This window comes from Hyperolius riggenbachi, chromosome 1 (genome assembly GCF_040937935.1).
Source record: "Hyperolius riggenbachi isolate aHypRig1 chromosome 1, aHypRig1.pri, whole genome shotgun sequence".
In the NCBI taxonomy this organism is placed as follows: domain Eukaryota; kingdom Metazoa; phylum Chordata; class Amphibia; order Anura; family Hyperoliidae; genus Hyperolius; species Hyperolius riggenbachi.
In genome coordinates this window covers 443888271-443906078 of record NC_090646.1, presented here as the reverse complement: position 1 = coordinate 443906078, position 17808 = coordinate 443888271, and the positions used below count along the sequence as shown (strand labels likewise).

General features: G+C 42.2%; 1 protein-coding gene across 5 annotated transcripts in view; it reads left to right on the top strand.

The window, feature by feature from the left end:
* Positions 1 to 17808, top strand: part of SPECC1L (sperm antigen with calponin homology and coiled-coil domains 1 like) — a 126794-nt gene that overhangs the window by 54518 nt on the left and 54468 nt on the right. For all 5 annotated transcript variants that reach the window (XM_068238324.1, XM_068238322.1, XM_068238319.1 and 2 more), the window contains 6 exons: positions 784 to 931; positions 2420 to 4002; positions 7671 to 7878; positions 12998 to 13071; positions 15255 to 15430; positions 17148 to 17314. In XM_068238324.1, coding sequence (XP_068094425.1) covers positions 784 to 931; positions 2420 to 4002; positions 7671 to 7878; positions 12998 to 13071; positions 15255 to 15430; positions 17148 to 17314 — 2356 coding nt within the window. The remainder of the gene's footprint in view (positions 1 to 783; positions 932 to 2419; positions 4003 to 7670; positions 7879 to 12997; positions 13072 to 15254; positions 15431 to 17147; positions 17315 to 17808) is intronic.

Here is a 17808-nt window from a genome sequence, read left to right as displayed (position 1 = left end):
TTCTGCCTCTAATACTTTCAGGCTAGGTTCACAGTGGTACGTTACAGGCGCACGTTAGTGCAGCCTGTAACGCAGCCCCACCGCACAGTAATGAAAAATCAATGCGATGTTCACAGTGCCCACGTTGCGTTACATAGTAACGCTCCACGTCAAGAGAAAGTACTGCATGCTGTGCGTTATAGGCGGCTAAGCCGCGTTAGACTGTTTGCACATGCTCAGTCATGTTGGGGAGGAGGGGAGAGCGGCCGGGCACATGGCTAATTAATATTCACTGCACGGTGTGACGTGCAGTGTTTACTTCCTGGAGCGCCGCTCTGTGCGGCGATTGGCTGGGCGGGACCACGTGATGCCGCATGCGTCCAAGAGTATGCATCACGGATGCCAGAGTGAGCTGCACAACGCGGCTCACTCTGACGTCCACATCAGAGAGCACCAGGCGTTGCGTTAGGGGCACGTTATGTGCCCTATAACGTCCCCTAAACGCAACTTCCCCCTGTGAACCTAGCCTAAGCCACTAACTTATAAAGAGTATGTAGATCAGGTGCTTGGACTAAATTCCAACTACGTTAGATTTCATGCGTGTCAAGTCACGTTGTGATATAGACACTAATGAAGCCAAGAAGCAAGTTAGCAGTGACTGTTCTTATAGTTCTCTCATTGCAGTTGTATGTCTTCAAATGAAATCCTAACTAATATGAGATCCTTAAGGACTGTAGTTGGACAGTCTTCCCCTTGAGCAAAGCTTTACTTCCCATTACTTACACTATTATTTTCTGGTTTTAGGCTAAGAGTAATGATGACCTCCTAGCAGGAATGGCTGGCGTGCCACCTACAAGCAACGGTGTGAAAGGAAAGAAGAGCAGTGCCACTTCCAACCCCAGTTCTGGGGCAGCAATGAGCGGAAATGATGGAAGGGCTAAGAGCAGTGCAGGTATGAATGTGGGTATACGAATCCTATAAGCCTCTCAGGTCTAGTTCCAGAGGAGGCATTTCACTGTGTAAAGCTGCAAAGTAGCTCTAATGTGCCAGCATGTATAACTTTGATTTCTTTGGCTAGTGATTTCCCTGACAATAGTCCTTATTGCTTAGGGGATGCTAGAAACTGGTCCATGGTGACCATTTGAAGGTGAAGTGAAAATAAACTTATGATTTAATGGTTTGTATGTGTAGTACAGCTAAAGCTGTGCACCTACGTTGTGATTTTACAAATTACTTTCTCGACGACTGGTGATTTTTCAATTTTTTTTTCTGGGCGACGAATGGGTACAGGCACACGATCACGCAAACATTGCTTAGCGATAACGACCGTTATGGCGGATCGAAACTATAAGATCCCCAACTACTCCCGCAAACTACCGCGGTCGCTTGTCTTCCCGTTCATGCCCGTCGTGTGACGTTGCGAGCAGGAAGAGGCGTTGCTTAACAGCTGTCATCAAGGGGACGTCGCTGCACCCGTCAGGTGGTGAGTACGTAGCTTAACAAATAGAACATTAGTAGCTCAGATATGAGTCTCCTATTGTTTCCAGTACAGGAAGAGTTAAGAAACTTCAGTTATCTATGCAAAAGAGCTTCTCTGAACTCTCCTACCAGGGCTACAGTGCTATTTTCTGAAGCACTTATCTCAACCTGTCTCTCACTGTTTCTTGTTTGTTTTACTGCGGGAGAGTTTAAAGGGTCATTAGCTGTGCTCTGTTTCATAATTTAAAATTAGAGATGCGGTGAACTGTTCGCCTGGCGAACATCTCTGGAGCTCTTACTACTTCCGGGACGCACTGACCCGGAGTAGTACGCCTGCGCTGCCCGGCGGAGCGCATCCTCGATCGCGCTCCTGTAGCCGGGCACTCTCTGCGCATGAGCGTGACATCGTTCATGACGTCACGCACACGCGCAGAAAGTGCCCGGCAACAGGAGCGCAATCTAGGACGAGCTCCGCCGGGCAGCGCAGGCGTACTACTCCGGGTCAGTGCGACCCAGAAGTAGTAAGAGCCCCAGGGATTTGGAGATGTTCGCCACATCTCTATTTAAAATACAGAGTGTGGTTTGTAAACTGCAAATATTAGAGCATGATGCAATGTTATTAAAAAAAGATATATAACTGCTACTAATGTTCTATTATTTATACGTACTACATATTGAATTCATTATATTATACTTTTTTTTTTTTTTTTCCTTCAGTGTCATGTAAAATGCACAAATGCAGCCTTGAATTAGGCATTTTTCTCATGCTACCAGGATTGCCTTTTGGTTCTCTTATCTGTTAATGCTGTAGCCTATCAGTAATTTAAAGCATGTATTTGATAATCTCGTTGGTTTAAATTATTGTTTACACTTTTTACCTTTGATAAGCACAGAGCCACTACCCTCAAGTGTTTCTTGCTCTTTTAAAAAAAAATTTGTTTACTTTTCCTTTTCCATATAGGCAGCAATTCCATCACAAAAAGAAGTGGCTCAACTGGGACTAAGGAAACAGGATCTTCACGAGAGAGGGTTCGTGATAGATCCCGTCTCAATGCCAGCAAAAAGCCGCAAAGCTCTGGCGTTAATGCAGGAGAGATAACTGCCCCTACCAAACGATCTCGAGCTCGTACAGAGTCAGATGTACTTCGTATGAGTAAATCAAAATCTGATAATCAGATCAATGATAGAGTTGCTCTTGAAGCCAAGGTAAAAGATCTGGTTAGTCTAGCCAAAAACAAAGATTCTGAGATTCTTCTTCTTCGTACTGAGTTACGGGACATCAAGAGTCAACTTGGACATGATATCTCAGACAAAAGTCCTGATGATCCACCTTTACTGCAGTTACAGGAGCAGAATGCTGTGGTACGAGAAGAACTGCAACAACTGAAAAATGAAAACAGAATGCTGAAGGATCGTCTTAATGCTTTAGGATTTTCATTAGGTCAGCATGTTGATGTTACAGATAAACTTTACTGTTACCAAACAATGGAAATGGCTGCAGGCAGCCACAGTGACTGTGGAGGAGGAACTTTAGCCTCATCTGTAGAGGGGTCTACTCCAGGATCCATGGAAGACCTTTTGAGCCAGGATGAGAGCACGCTGACGGGTGAAAGAAGAAGTAGTTCCATGGATAACTTAGATAGTGAATGCAGTGAAGTTTACCAACCACTTACTTCTAGTGATGATGCTCTTGATGCCCCATCTTCATCCTCTGAGTCAGAAGGTCTTCCAAGTACTGAACGATCCCGAAAAGGTAGTAGTGGGAATGTAAGTGAGGTTTCAGTTGCCTGTCTGACTGAGCGGATTCACCAAATGGAGGAAAACCAACACAGTACATCCGAGGAGCTCCAAGCTACACTACAAGAGTTGGCCGATCTGCAGCAGATAACACAGGAGCTTAATAGTGAGAATGAACGGTTGGGTGAGGAAAAGGTTATCTTGATGGACTCCCTTTGCCAGCAGAGTGACAAACTGGAATTGTTTAGCCGACAGCTGGAGTATGCTCGTGCGCTGCTTGATGAGCACCATGTGCAATACTCATTGGATGAGGACCTCAAGAGTAACCGATACTTAGACCTGGAGAAGAGGTACATGGAAGTGGCTGAAAGTAGCCGCTTTGAGCGGGAGCAGTTGTTAGGTGTCCAGCAGCATTTGAGCAACACACTAAAGATGGCAGAACAAGATAACAAGGAAGCACAAGATGTGATCCGTGCACTTAAAGAGCGGAACCATCACATGGAGCGCATTGCTGAAGCCGAGCAGCTTGCAAAACAGGCACTAGCTGCCACCCTTGATGAATATAAAGCTTCCTTTGGTGCAGAGCAGAGCGAATGTTCTCGTGTTAAAGCCCAGTTAGAACAGGAGAAACAGCGAGTGGCAGAACTGTACTCTCTTCACAGCTCTGATGATGCATCTCACATTCAGAACCTGCTAGAAAGTGTACGTTCTGATAAAGAAAAAGCAGAAGTTCTGGCACGGAACCTACAAGAGGAGTTGCTGCATGTCCAGAATGATCTCCGACGCATGCAGGATGCTTTCGATAAGGTGAGAATGTTGTTCATGGATCAGATTAAGATCACAGAATCATTTTTGCAAATTGATGGCATTTGCGTTGCACCTCTGCAGAGAGTTTGACTTGCTGAACGATATACATCACAAAGCAAACTTCACTAGGTAGTATCAAAACGGACGTAGGGAAGTCCTGCTCAAGTCCTTTTTGTAATCTAATGTCATTAGAAGTTCTCTCCATTTTAATCTGCAACCAGCTATTATTATCCAAAACTGCCCAAGAGTGCTGGTTGACCATGGCTGTGACTTTAAGGTCTAAGGCCTAGTGCACACCAGAGGAGTTTTTCTGAGCGTTTTGAGTTTTTAAATCTGCTGCTAATGTTATCCTATGTGTCTGTGCACACTGGAGCAATGAGGTTTTGTAAAAAAACCCATAGCATTACATTGGGAAGAGCTTTTGAAACCTCTAAAAGCTCTTCCCAATGTAATGCTATGTTTTTTTTACAAAACCTCATTGCTCCAGTGTGCACAGACACATAGGATAACATTAGCAGCAGATTTAAAAACTCAAAATGCTCAGAAAAACTCCTCTGGTGTGCACCAGGCCAAAGTGATCTTATTTTCTGCCTTAGCAATAGTATTTCAAGTACTCTACTAAGAGTACAGTTGCTATGAGACTGCCCAGACATTCCTGATGCTTTGTTGTGCTCCATGCCATCCGTCCCAGGCAACAGTCCTTGTACAAGGCTTAAAGAATACAAAGATTGTAAATTTAAAAAACTTTTTAGTGTAAAGCACTGTTTTAGTGCTGCAAGTTTCAATAGCTGTCAGCGGCAGTAACTCACTTGCTTGCCCTTAAACCATTCTGATTTTGAAACTTCACCCTCTGCATCAGCAAAACCACTGTAGCATATTTTTTCTAAGTGTTCCAAAGCTCTGGCCTCCCTTATCCATGTCTCCTAGGAAGCCCCCCAGCTCGGCAACCATCGTCTAATAAGTGCTGCCAAGTTGAGGGCGGGTTGCGGCAATGCAGATTGGAGTGGCCACGTAAGAGCACATATCTTTGGAAAACATTGCATGAAAGAGTCAGCAGTCCTGTACTGGACTGTGCTGGATTCTTTTATAAAAAGTCTGCTGCAGTGTGCAACCCTTACTTGGGCTTTATCAGATAATAGTGAGCATCGCTAAAAGGCTAATAATACAGCATTCAGGAAATTTCAGTCATGTACAGCATTTGCTATGCAAACAGTTTTCAGCTAAATACACCATCAGGACCTACATTTATTACAAAAAAAATGTCCACTGCAGGTGCATTACATGACTATTTCACTAATCTTTTAGCTATCCTTACCTGAGTCTGATATGACTCAGACGAGAGTTGCAAGCATTTGTCACCAACGGCAGACCATTTTAAAAAGAATCCTATTCAGGATTAGTGTTGGTGTTCAAATTTGGGTTCCTGCATTTGGAAAACTGAATCATGCGGAACACGACATCTAGTGGAGAGGTTTACAGGGTAGCGGTCCACTTTGCACTTCACACGACTTCAGTGCTTCCTCCTTCCAAGCTGGAAGGATGGTGCATCAGAGTCCCTTGCAGCGCAGTGTGAACCGCACGTGACCTCCCTGTGACCCTGTCCACTAGCTTAGTTGCTGAAGTGCATAGTTCGAATTAATTTCTGAATTCAGGTACCCAATGAACACCAATACTCGAACACCAATACTTTTCAAATCATGCAGGCTCTCCACTGGCTCCCAACCTTGCCATACCTGGATCTAAGACCTCGTTCACACTAGACACTAGGTTAAGGATGACTAAAAGAATAGTGAAATAGTCATGTGTAGCACCTGCAGTGATATTTTTTGTAATAAATGTAGGTCCTGATGGTTTATTTAGTTGAAAATGTTTGCAGCACATATGGTGTGCGATCAGCAAGAACATCAGAAGTGCATAGACAGCACTCCTGACTATCTCACTGTTGCACGCATTATTCACAAAGTGCATCGCTGTTCGCATTCACTGTTATGGGATCAGCAACGCAACGCACAGCAACGCAGATGGCGTACGATCAGGTGCGCTTGCGTCCTGAATGCAAAGCCATATGTGTTGCCCCATGTGAACGAGGCCTAAGTGTTGCCGAAACAGACAACATTTCATGGGCACGACAGGCTGTAGGCCATGTGTGGTTCCAAAGCTTTTCTTCTTTAGTGTGATATTTTGAATTTTGCATCTTTTTACATCCTGACATTACCTGTATTGCTCGATGGACTGGTCTTCCTGTGCATCATTAATTTACAGTAAATTCTTATTGTATGTGTGCAGGTTTATTTTTTAAAGGTAACCCCAAGTGAGAGTGATATGGAGGCTGCCATATTTAGTTCCTTGTAAACAATGCCGGTTTCCTGGCATACGTAGTTGATCATATGTCATACGTAGTGTCTGAGTCAAAACTCCGAAACAAGCATTGGGCTAATGCAATAAAACCTGAGTCAGCTGAGTTAGAGTACCTAATTTGCATATGCTTGTTCGGGGTCTATGGCTTAAGGTGGCCATATACTTATAGATTTGCAGCAGATTCGACCATCAGATAGAATTCTGTGAGATGCCTGTCAAGTCGAATCTGACAAGAATATATCTGATGTGTGCCACACACTAGGAACAGATTTCCAATAGATTTCAGAATTAAATCTATTGGAAGTCGATCTAAATGCATTATTGGACCATTAGATCCAATGCAACTGTATGTGCCATCGATATGCTGCCAGCAGCAGATTGACCTAGATTTTCAATGCTGTCAGATCAAATCTATCGAAATCGTTTGCAAATTGATCAATAGATTTGATAGAAACTATTTCTGATCGATTCAATAGAATCAATCAATCGATTGATGGCTGAAATTGACCAGTGTATGGGCCACTTAAAAGTATTAGAGACACAGGATCAGCAGGATAGCCAAGCAACTGGTATTGTTTTAGAGGAAATAAATATGGCAGCCTCCATATCACTCGCACCTCGGGTTCTCTTTAAATAAAATAATAATGCTGTAGTAACATATAGTCCTGTATGAGAAAGGTAAAACTCCCAGAGATCAGAGTCATGTCAAACAATTGCATTCGGGTGCATAACCCATTTACATTCAGATTGCAAAATCAAGTCAATGCACATGTACTGAAGCTTCAGTTCAGTTATAGTAAAGGGTGATTAAACAAATATATTGTGCATTAGAATTAAGCTGTTATGGCAAAGAGTGTGTTCAGAAGCTCATGACCATAATGGATGATGCCGGAGGTAAGGGAGGAAGACCAGGAGATAAAAGAAGAGAAAAAGAAAAAAAAAAAAGAGTACTGCCTGGTTCATTCCTCATCATGCACCGCCAAACACATTCAATTGTTGGTATTTGATATTTTCTCCCAAACACCTTTGTTTTGGGACAACTTTTACCCATATAAGTTAGTTTATACACCGGTAACACGTGGTTTACGGATTTAGTCCAAGATCTAACTAAGGGTGTTTTTGGAAGCACCAAATGGTTTACAGTTTCTTACTTTGGCATGATATATCATATGTTTAGTAGTGGTTTATGCCCCTCTCACTGTGTTCAACTCAGCCTTGTAAATGTGCAGAGAAATCTAATAACATTGGAATATGTTGTAAGGGTGTAACTCTATTAACATTTGATTTCTTTCCTTTTGACCCTCTTATAGCTGGAAGATGAATATCGAGCATTCCGTGAAAAGGCACAAAAACAGGTGTCGGAATTGACTCTGGCACTTGATAAGGTGAGGGGTGAACTGGAGGAAAAGGAGACAGAACGCAGCGATATGAAGGAGACCATATTTGAACTGGAAGATGAAGTAGAGCAACACAGAGCTGTAAAGCTTCACGACAACCTCATCATATCCGATCTGGAGAGTAAGTCCTACTTTTCCTGCACTTGTGAAAACCTCTCGATGCTCACTAAAGTTCCCAACTCTCTCACCTCAAACTGATGGATTCTTTTGACTTTAGAACCAACCATGATTCTAATATCAATGCTTCATTTGGTTTATGTTTGTAATTTACCAATGCATAATTCTAAAGGAAAGTATGCTTTGAAGGCTGCCATTGAATGTGTTGTTACATGTGATGTTCTAGCTCTCTGGTAAATAAAAAGCTGCAAATTGACCAGTTACTCCAGTATAAATCAAGAGTATTGTGTAGGAAGTAACAAACCCCTTCCGCGCAAGGAGAGCAAATGCACAATAGATCATTTCGGGGGGGGGGGGGGGGATATATGGGTGTAATGATGGCTTGGTTTTCATTCCGGGGGGAGGGGGTTGGGTGTGATGATGGCTTGGTTTTCATTCGGGGGGGAGGGGCTTTGGGTGTGATGATGGCTTGGTTTTCATTCGGGGGGGAGGGGGGTTGGGTGTGATGATGGCTTGGTTTTCATTCGGGGGGGGGTGTGATGATGGTTTGGTTTTTATAACTTGGAGATAAAGGCACTCAATAACTAATTACCTGATTTCCTGGAAACCGAAGAGATTAAATTCTAAATAAAAGGCATTGAAAGATTGGTGTTTTTTTAAAGAGACAAGAATGATCCTTCATCAATAAAGGAATATTTACAATGGATTAATACCTCGACACACAGCTGTGTTGTTGTGTTGCAGATGAAGAACATTAAACAAAGCAGCAAGCTGGGAAATTCTATTTAATCCACTGTTTCTGATTTGAACTATTCTTATACCTCCAAAAGCTTCAGACAGGAAGAAATGTGTTGATATCCTGAGACCTGGAACCCGCTAGGAATTGCTGCAGCGCTTTGGGCAGCGATTCCTAGTGCAATTGCGATCGTGTTTCCTGGCGCTTGGAAGTGCTTCCGATTAACGATTTTCATTTTGTTTTGTTTTTTATTTAAATAAACTTTATTATACTTACTGGATGTAAAATGTACAGCTTCCGTCCATAGCCCTGCCCCCTAAAGGAAGAGGTCATGGATGCTTCTATAGGACCAATCAGAGAAGCGCCTGTGACCTTTTCCTTTAGGGGTGCGGCTACAGACGAAAGCAGGAAATTCGGACACCTGGTGAGTATTATAAAGCTTATTTAAATGTTAATTACTCAGGCCCCCAGAGCGCTGCAAAATCGCTTTGAAAACACGCTCAAAATCGCCCTAGTGGGTTCCAGCCTTTACAGCTCTTTGAAAAAGTGTTTACACCCCCTTAACAGTCATGAAATAAAAAGACGGTGTCCAAAATATGCAGTACCAAGAGTCCATTTATGCGTCATCTGTGAATGCAAAGTACATGTGTAAACAGAAAATATTGTGTTTTCTGAGGTGGCCATACACTGGCAGATAACCAGTTTTGCCCATGTATACCTCCTTTTTTTTTTTTTTTTTTTTTGTGAATATATCCCTATGTGTCAGCTTCAGGATGAAGAATGTATTCATTTCCAGGAAGTGGCCAATTAGCAATGTTAAGGCTAGGTTTCCATTTGTGCAAATTTGGGCTGATTCCTCGGCCACGAATTCGGATGGAATTTGGCAGTTTATAGAAGTCTATGCAGAGCATCCGAATTCGTGGCCGGGGAAAAATCTGAGGCCCTGCAGCATAATTCTGCGCGTCACTGTCCGAATCCCATAGCCATGCATAGCGCGGGATTCGGCTGCGAGACACGTCACAGCTGTGTAGGCATCGCGTCTCGCAAGACACATGCCGCACACAAGTGTAAACGAAGCCTAAAGAACAACTGTAGTGAGAAGAATGTGGAGTCCCCCATATATATATATATTTCCTCTTAAACGCAGGTTATAGAGCTTTGTGTCCCCAGGGAGAAAAGCGCTATAAAAATAATTTTGTTATTGTTAAATACCAATTGCCTGACAGCCCTGCTGATCTATTTGGCTGAGTAACACCAGAAACAATCGTGCAGGTAATCTTGTCAGATCTGACATATGCTTGTTCATGGTATATAGCTAAAAGTATTAGAGGAAGAGGATCAGCAGGATTGGCAGGCCACTGGTATTGTTTAGAAGGAGATAAATATGGTACACTAGCCTCCAAATACCTCTCATGGCAGTTGTCCTTTAAGACCTGCAAACAGGAAACACCACAGGGTGGGGAGGACTTGAACCTGTGTGGATAGGTACAAAACTTTAGGTATGCCCAGCTATACAATGTGTTTCTATACTTTGACCGTTTAGTTCCAAAGAGAATACTATAATTTTACACTAAGCAACATGATTGCTTTCAGAATTTGCTTAAGGTGGGTACACACATCAGATAAAAGTCTTTGAAAAATGAAAGATCACAGCAATTTTACCCCCTTCCATGTAGTATGAGAGCCATACTCTACACAGTCTATTCTATGGAGCTGATCTCCCCATCAGATAAAAATCTTTGCAAGATCCTGCACACAAAGATGCTGTACACATGCAACAGATCAGTATCTGCAAAAGATCAGTTCCTGCAAAAAGATCCGTTCCTGCAAAAGATCCGTTCCTGCAAAATGCATTCAAAGTCTATAACATCTGCAGATCTCATACACAACTTGTTTAACGGACAATAATCTGCAGATCAGATCCACTAGGTTGGATCTTCAGATCTGCAGATAATTGTCTGATCTGTAGATGATGGTCCATTAAACAAGGTGTGTATGAGATCTGCAGATATCATAGGCTTTGAATGAATGCATTTTGCAGGAACGGATCTTTTGCAGGAACTGATCTTTTGCAGGAACTGATCTGTTGCATGTGTAAAGCATCTTTGTGTGCAGGATCTTGCAAAGATTTTTATCTGATGGGGAGTTCAGCTCCATAGAATAGACTGTGTAGACTATGGCTCTCATACTACATGGAAGGAGTTAAAATTGGTCTGTGATCTTTCATTTTCCAAAGACTTTTATCTGACGTGTGTACCCACCTTTAGTTTCATTCTGGATTTACAGGGAGTGCAGACTTATTAGGCAAGTTGTATTTTGGAGGAATATTTTATTATTGAACAACAACCATGTTCTCAATAAACCCAAAAAACGCATTAATATCAAAGCTGAATGTTTTTGAAAGTAGTTTTTAGTTTGTTTTTAGTTTTATCTATCTTAGGGGGATATCTGTGTGTGCAGGTGACTATTACTGTGCATAATTATTAGGCAACTTAACAGAAAACAAATATATACCCATTTCAATTATTTATTTTTACCAGTGAAACCAATATAACATCTCAACATTTACAAATATACATTTCTGACATTCAAAAACAAAACAAAAACAAATCAGTGACCAATATAGCCACCTTTCTTTGCAAGGACACTCAAAAGCCTGCCATCCATGGATTCTGTCAGTGGTTTGATCTGTTCACCATCAACATTGCGTGCAGCAGCAACCACAGCCTCCCAAACACTGTTCAGAGAGGTGTACTGTTTTCCCTCTTTGTAAATCTCACATTTTATGATGGACCACAGGTTCTCAATGGGGTTCAGATCAGGTGAACAAGGAGGCCATGTCATTAGTTTTTCTTCTTTTATACCCTTTCTTGCCAGCCACGCTGTGGAGTACTTGGACGCGTGTGATGGAGCATTGTCCTGCATGAAAATCATGTTTTTCTTGAAGGATGCAGACTTCTTTTTGTACCACTGCTTGATGAAGGTGTCTTCCAGAAACTGGCAGTAGGACTGGGAGTTGAGCTTGACTCCATCCTCAACCCGAAAAGGCCCCACAAGCTCATCTTTGATGATACCAGCCCAAACCAGTACTCCACCTCCACCTTGCTGGTGTCTGAGTCAGACTGGAGCTCTCTGCCCTTTACCAATCCAGCCACGGGCCCATCCATCTGGCCCATCAAGACTCACTCATTTCATCAGTCCATAAAACCTTAGAAAAATCAGTCTTGAGATATTTCTTGGCCCAGTCTTGACGTTTCAGCTTGTATGTCTTGTTCAGTGGTGGTCGTCTTTCAGCCTTTCTTACCTTGGCCATGTCTCTGAGTATTGCACACCTTGTGCTTTTGGGCACTCCAGTGATGTTGCAGCTCTGAAAAATGGCCAAACTGGTGGCAAGTGGCATCTTGGCAGCTGCACGCTTGACTTTTCTCAGTTCATGGGCAGTTATTTTGCGCCTTAGTTTTTCCACACGCTTCTTGCGACCCTGTTGACTATTTTGAATGAAACGCTTGATTGTTCGATGATCACGCTTCAGAAGTTTTGCAATTTTAAGAGTGCTGCATCCCTCTGCAAGATATCTCACTATTTTTGACTTTTCTGAGCCTGTCAAGTCCTTCTTTTTACCCATTTTGCCAAAGGAAAGGAAGTTGCCTAATAATTATGCACACCTGATATAAGGTGTTGATGTCATTAGACCACACCCCTTCTCATTACAGAGATGCACATCACCTAATGTGCTTAATTGGTAGTAGGCTTTCGATCCTATACAGCTTGGATTAAGACAACATGCATAAAGAGGATGATGTGGTCAAAATACTCATTTGCCTAATAATTCTGCACTCCCTGTAGTTGGTCTAACATGTTTGCACAAAGGACCAGTGCATTTTAATGTTTTAACATTTAGGTATGTGTTTTATGTTGCGTCTTATTATTTTTGTCCTTCTGTCAACTGTAGTTCTTCTCAACCCATTTAAGCATATTTTGGCCATCTCTGCAGAAGTTTGTCTTAATTATCTTTCCATGCTAGAATGACAACCACGTTTAATGACATAGTTACAAATAGCCTTGTGGTGACATCCTGTCCTGTACGTGCCGTTTGCCTTAAGCTCCTCTGTCTCTCCGCCTCGAACAATAAGGCTGCAGCTCTAGCAAGATTTGTCATCATCTAGCAGAAATCTTGCCCAGAGGAGGTGTCAAGGCTGTGATTATCTAGATAACGACATACCTCACATATAACCATTAGTTTAAATATTTTCCAGTTCCCTTTGACGCCTCTCTCTTTAATCTATCCCCAGGGTTTTATTCTGGCAAAAACATTAGTTCATGCTATTACTAATTAACGTAACATTTTTCCCGAGTTGCTAAGTGAAGTTTCCTCTTTACCTTACAGATACTGTAAAAAAGCTGCAGGATCAGAAACACGACATGGAGCGTGAAATCAAAATACTAAATCGTAAACTGCGAGTAAGAACAGCAAACCTTTTATTTGTATGTTTGGGGGATTGGTACATAATGATACGCATGGATGCTTGATGACAAGCTCCTAGCAACGCTGAGAAAGATGATATATCAGTGAATTTACAAATGTAATTGTTCAGATTATTATTATTATTATTACATACCAATATATAGCTATAGGTAGTGTTTCTGATGCTGAAACCAGGATATTTAACATAGAAGTGGGTATCCTGAATACTTTACTGCATTCTACTATATGTCACTACAGTGCTTCTTTAAGAATTTCATGAAGTTTTAGATAAAGATAATGATTTTTCTTTATAGCCCATATAATATCTTGGTTATAGCCCCAACACTTGATCCTTGGGGTGCAACAGTACGGGGGCAAGTCTTTATAAACGCATCATTAGTCTACAGCATTTTGTTGCCATGGAGGCGGGCTGACACGGGGGGGGGGGGGGGGGGGCTCTCAACAGAGTGGTCGGAGTGAGTCTAAAGGTGCCCACTAATGATACAATTTGCCTAACGATCGATTACGAACAATTCTTCTCATGAACGATTGAAAATTATCGTTTGGAAACACTAATGGACAAAAATCTCCTAACCAATCCGAACAGATTGATGGAATCGAACAGATATTTGGATCAATTTCATTAATCTGATCGGATTGGTTAGAAGATTTTTGTCCATTAGTGGACTCATGATCTTTTACGATCAATTATGAGAAGAATTGTTCATAATCATTTTTTTGGGCAAATTGTATCATTAGTGGCCACCTTAAAGTGAACCAGAGACAAAGCATCCTTCTGTGTTTTACCATATATATCAGTGGGAATATTAGAGAATACGCCTACCCTGCTCTCTGTTTCATTCTTCACTGTTCAGCTTGTTTTTTATCAGCCCTGATAAAATCCCAGACTGAGCATTCAGTCTTGCTTTGCTCTAATGACTCCGCTATAATGATTCCTGAGCAAAGCCAGACTGAATGCTCAGTCGGGGATTTTATCAGGGCTGATAAAAAGCAAGCTGAACAGTGAAGAATGAAACAGAGCAGGGTAGGTGTTTTCTCTAATGTCCCCACTGATGTATATAGTAAAATACATGAGGATGCTTCATCTCCGGATCACTTTAAGAACCACACCCTGGGCTTGGCTGAGACTATCCACTAGGCTGAACCCTTGCCAACACATTGAGGGGAACCAGCCGCCTTGGCCAAGAACCACCTAACTTTCGTACAAGGCTTTTGTGCAGTGGTAACTGTCCACTGTTGTTAACACAAAATAGAGCTGTGAACACACCTTAATGTCTGTTTAAACAGCTTTTATTATATACAGTGTTTACAGGAAGAGACATTGTTGTTTTAGAAACCTTTCAAATCACATTATAAGCAAGGGAAAACTGTTTTTGAAAAATAAGTTGCAATAGCTGAAATAATCACTGTAATAAACACTTTTAGATGCCATTAGTACAGGATCTTTGATTTGAACAGAGACCCTTCCTTTCCAATTGTGGATGTTTTCAACTGTAAGACTTTCTGTAACCATCACCCAAACTATTTTGATGGAATTCCAATCACCTTAGCTATAGGTCTTAGGCCCTGTTCAGACTGCAGAACGCAGACCGCAACGCATGCGGACCGCAACGCGTACGAACGCACGCCATCCGCGTTCGTATGCGTTGCGTGGCTGATCCCATCACTGAAAGGTGAATGGGACAGCCATGCGTTTTTACAAAAAATGCGTGCAGCATGCGTTTCCGGACCGCACAGGTCCGGAACGCATGCAGTGTGAACATCAGACATTGCACTCTATGCAATGTCTGATGTCGTGCGTGTCGGCCACCTGCACGCGTTTCCAAAACGCGGCTGGAAACGCGTGCAGTGTGAACGGGGCCTTACTCTAGTTTTGCTATTAAGTTAGAAAAAGCAACTTTGTTACAAAGGATATGCCAATCATTTTTTCTTGTTTACACCTTGGCCTCCAAGAGGCTTGTACCCTGACCCACTGGTTTTGTCATCTGCCTCCTGGAACCAGTGACACCTAAGCTTCCGTTTTCATAAGTTTTCATGTTCTTGTTTTTTTTTAATCTGGCAGGTTTATTTTAAAACTTTGACACTGAAATGTGTGCTATTACTTTGTACTTTCTACACTACGATAGTAAACCTTTCCCTTTTATGATGATTACTGTAGGAGGAATCTGCAGAATGGCGCCAGTTTCAGGCAGATTTGCAAACTGCTGTTGTGATTGCAAATGACATCAAGTCTGAAGCGCAGGAAGAAATTGGAGAACTCAAACGGCGACTTCAAGAAACACTAGAGAAGAATGAGAAACTTAACAAGGAACTGGAGAATGCAAACTCTCGCAAGTAAGAGCAGAATTGTAGTAATGTCATGTAATGAACAGAATGATGGTCTTTTAATATAGTCATTTTTATATAACATTCTCTAAGATAATAGGATATATACAGTGGCTTGCAAAAGTATTCAGCCCCCTTGAAGTTTTCCACATTACTGCCACAAACATGAATGAATTGTATGGGAATTCCACGTGAAAGACCAATACAAAGTGGTGTACACGTGAGAAGTGGAACGAAAATCAAACATGATTCCAAACATTTTTTACAAATCAATAACTGCAAAGTGGGGTGTGCGTAATTATTCAGCCCCCTTTGGTCTCAGTGCAGTCAGTTACCCATAGACATTGCCTGATGAGTGCTAATGACTAAATAGAGTGCACCTGTGTGTAATCTAATGTCAGTACTAATACAGCTGCTCTGTGATGACCTCAGAGGTTGTCTAAGAGAATATTGGGAGCAACAACACAATGAAGTCCAAAGAACACACCAGACAGGTCAGGGATAAAGTTATTGAGAAATTTAAAGCAGGCTTAGGCTACAAAAAGATTTCCAAAGCCTTGAGCATCCCATGGAGCACTGTTGAAGCGATCATTCAGAAATGGAAGGAGTATGGCACAACTGTAAATCTACCAAGACAAGGCCGTCCACCTAAACTCACAGGCCGAACAAGGAGATCGCTGATCAGAAATGCAGTCAAGAGGCCCATGGTGACTCTGGACGAACTGCAGAGATCTACAGCTCAGGTGGGGGAATCTGTCCATAGGACAACTATTAGTCGTGCACTGCACAAAATTGGCCTTTATGGAAGATTGGCAAGAAGAAAGCCATTGTTAACAGAAAAGCATAAGAAGTCCCGTTTGCAGTTTGCCACAAGCCATGTGGGGGACACAGCAAACATGTGGAAGAAGGTGCTCTGGTCAGATGAGACCAAAACGGAACTTTTTGGCCAAAATGCAAAACGCTATGTGTGGCGGAAAACTAACACTGCACGTCATTCTGAACACACCATCCCCACTGTCAAATATGGTGGTGGCAGTATCATGCTCTGGGGGTGCTTCTCTTCAGCAGGGACAGGGAAGCTGGTCAAAGTTGATGGGAAGATGGATTGAGCCAAATACAGGGCAAACTTGGAAGAAAACCTCTTGGAGTTTGCAAAAGACTTGAGACTGGGGCGGAGGTTCACCTTCCAGCAGGACAACGACCATAAACATAAAGCCAGGGCAACAATGGAATGGTTTAAAACAAAACATATCCATGTGTTAGAATGGCCCAGTCAAAGTCCAGATCTAAATTCAATCGAAAATCTGTGGCAAGATCTGAAAACTGCTGTTCACAAATGCTGTCCATCTAATGTGACTGAGCTGGAGCTGTCTTGCAAAGAAAAATGGGCAAGGATTTCAGTCTCTAGATGTGCAAAGCTGGTAGAGACATACCCTGATTGCAGCAAAAGGTGGTTCTACAAAGTATTGACTCAGGGGGGCTGAATAATTAAGCACACCCCACTTTGCAGTTATTTGTAAAAAAAAAAAAAATGTTTGGAAGCATGTATGATTTTCGTTCCACTTCTCACGTGTACACCACTTTGTATTGGTCTTTCATGTGGAATTCCAATATAATTGATTCATGTTTGTGGCAGTAATGTGACAAAATGTGAAAAACTTCAAGGGGGACGAATACTTTTGCAAACCACTGTATGTCCTAATTTTGCTAATTCTTGACTCACCAGGCAAGAAGAGGAGCGTGGCCGTGTCTACAACTACATGAACGCAGTGGAGAGGGATCTTGCTGCTTTGAGGCAAGGCATGGGTCTTAGCCGCCGGTCATCCACTTCTTCTGAGCCCACACCCACTGTGAAGACCTTAATCAAGTCCTTTGACAACGCTTCCTCACCAGGTAAATTAATCACAACAGACCTTGAACATAGGCAGCTCCTTGCCCCTCAAAAAGCTTTTGCCATAGAAACGGTTTAGCTGCACATATGAATATTGTCACCCTAAATAATCATTGTGGTGAGATTGAAGAGGAAAAAACTCTATACACTTACAGACATGCTTTTTGGATGCTAGAGCTGCCATGTTTGTATGACAATTTACACTATAGGTAACTACAGACACGAGATGACACTTGTGGGTAGATAAACAGGTAAAACAACAAACTTCTGATTATAGCTTTCTGCTGTAGACACCATTGGCCAAGTGCATAGGGAGGGAGGAACAGCATGGCAGATGGGTAAACTGTTCTGATTGTCATACCTTCTTCCCAGTGTACACCACCAGACGTGTATTATGCCATTTCTGCTCTGTGTAGTACAAACATACACATGGCTAAACTGAGCACTTTTTAGTTTGGATGTATTTGTGAAATGAAGAAGGTTGTATCGAGTCTCC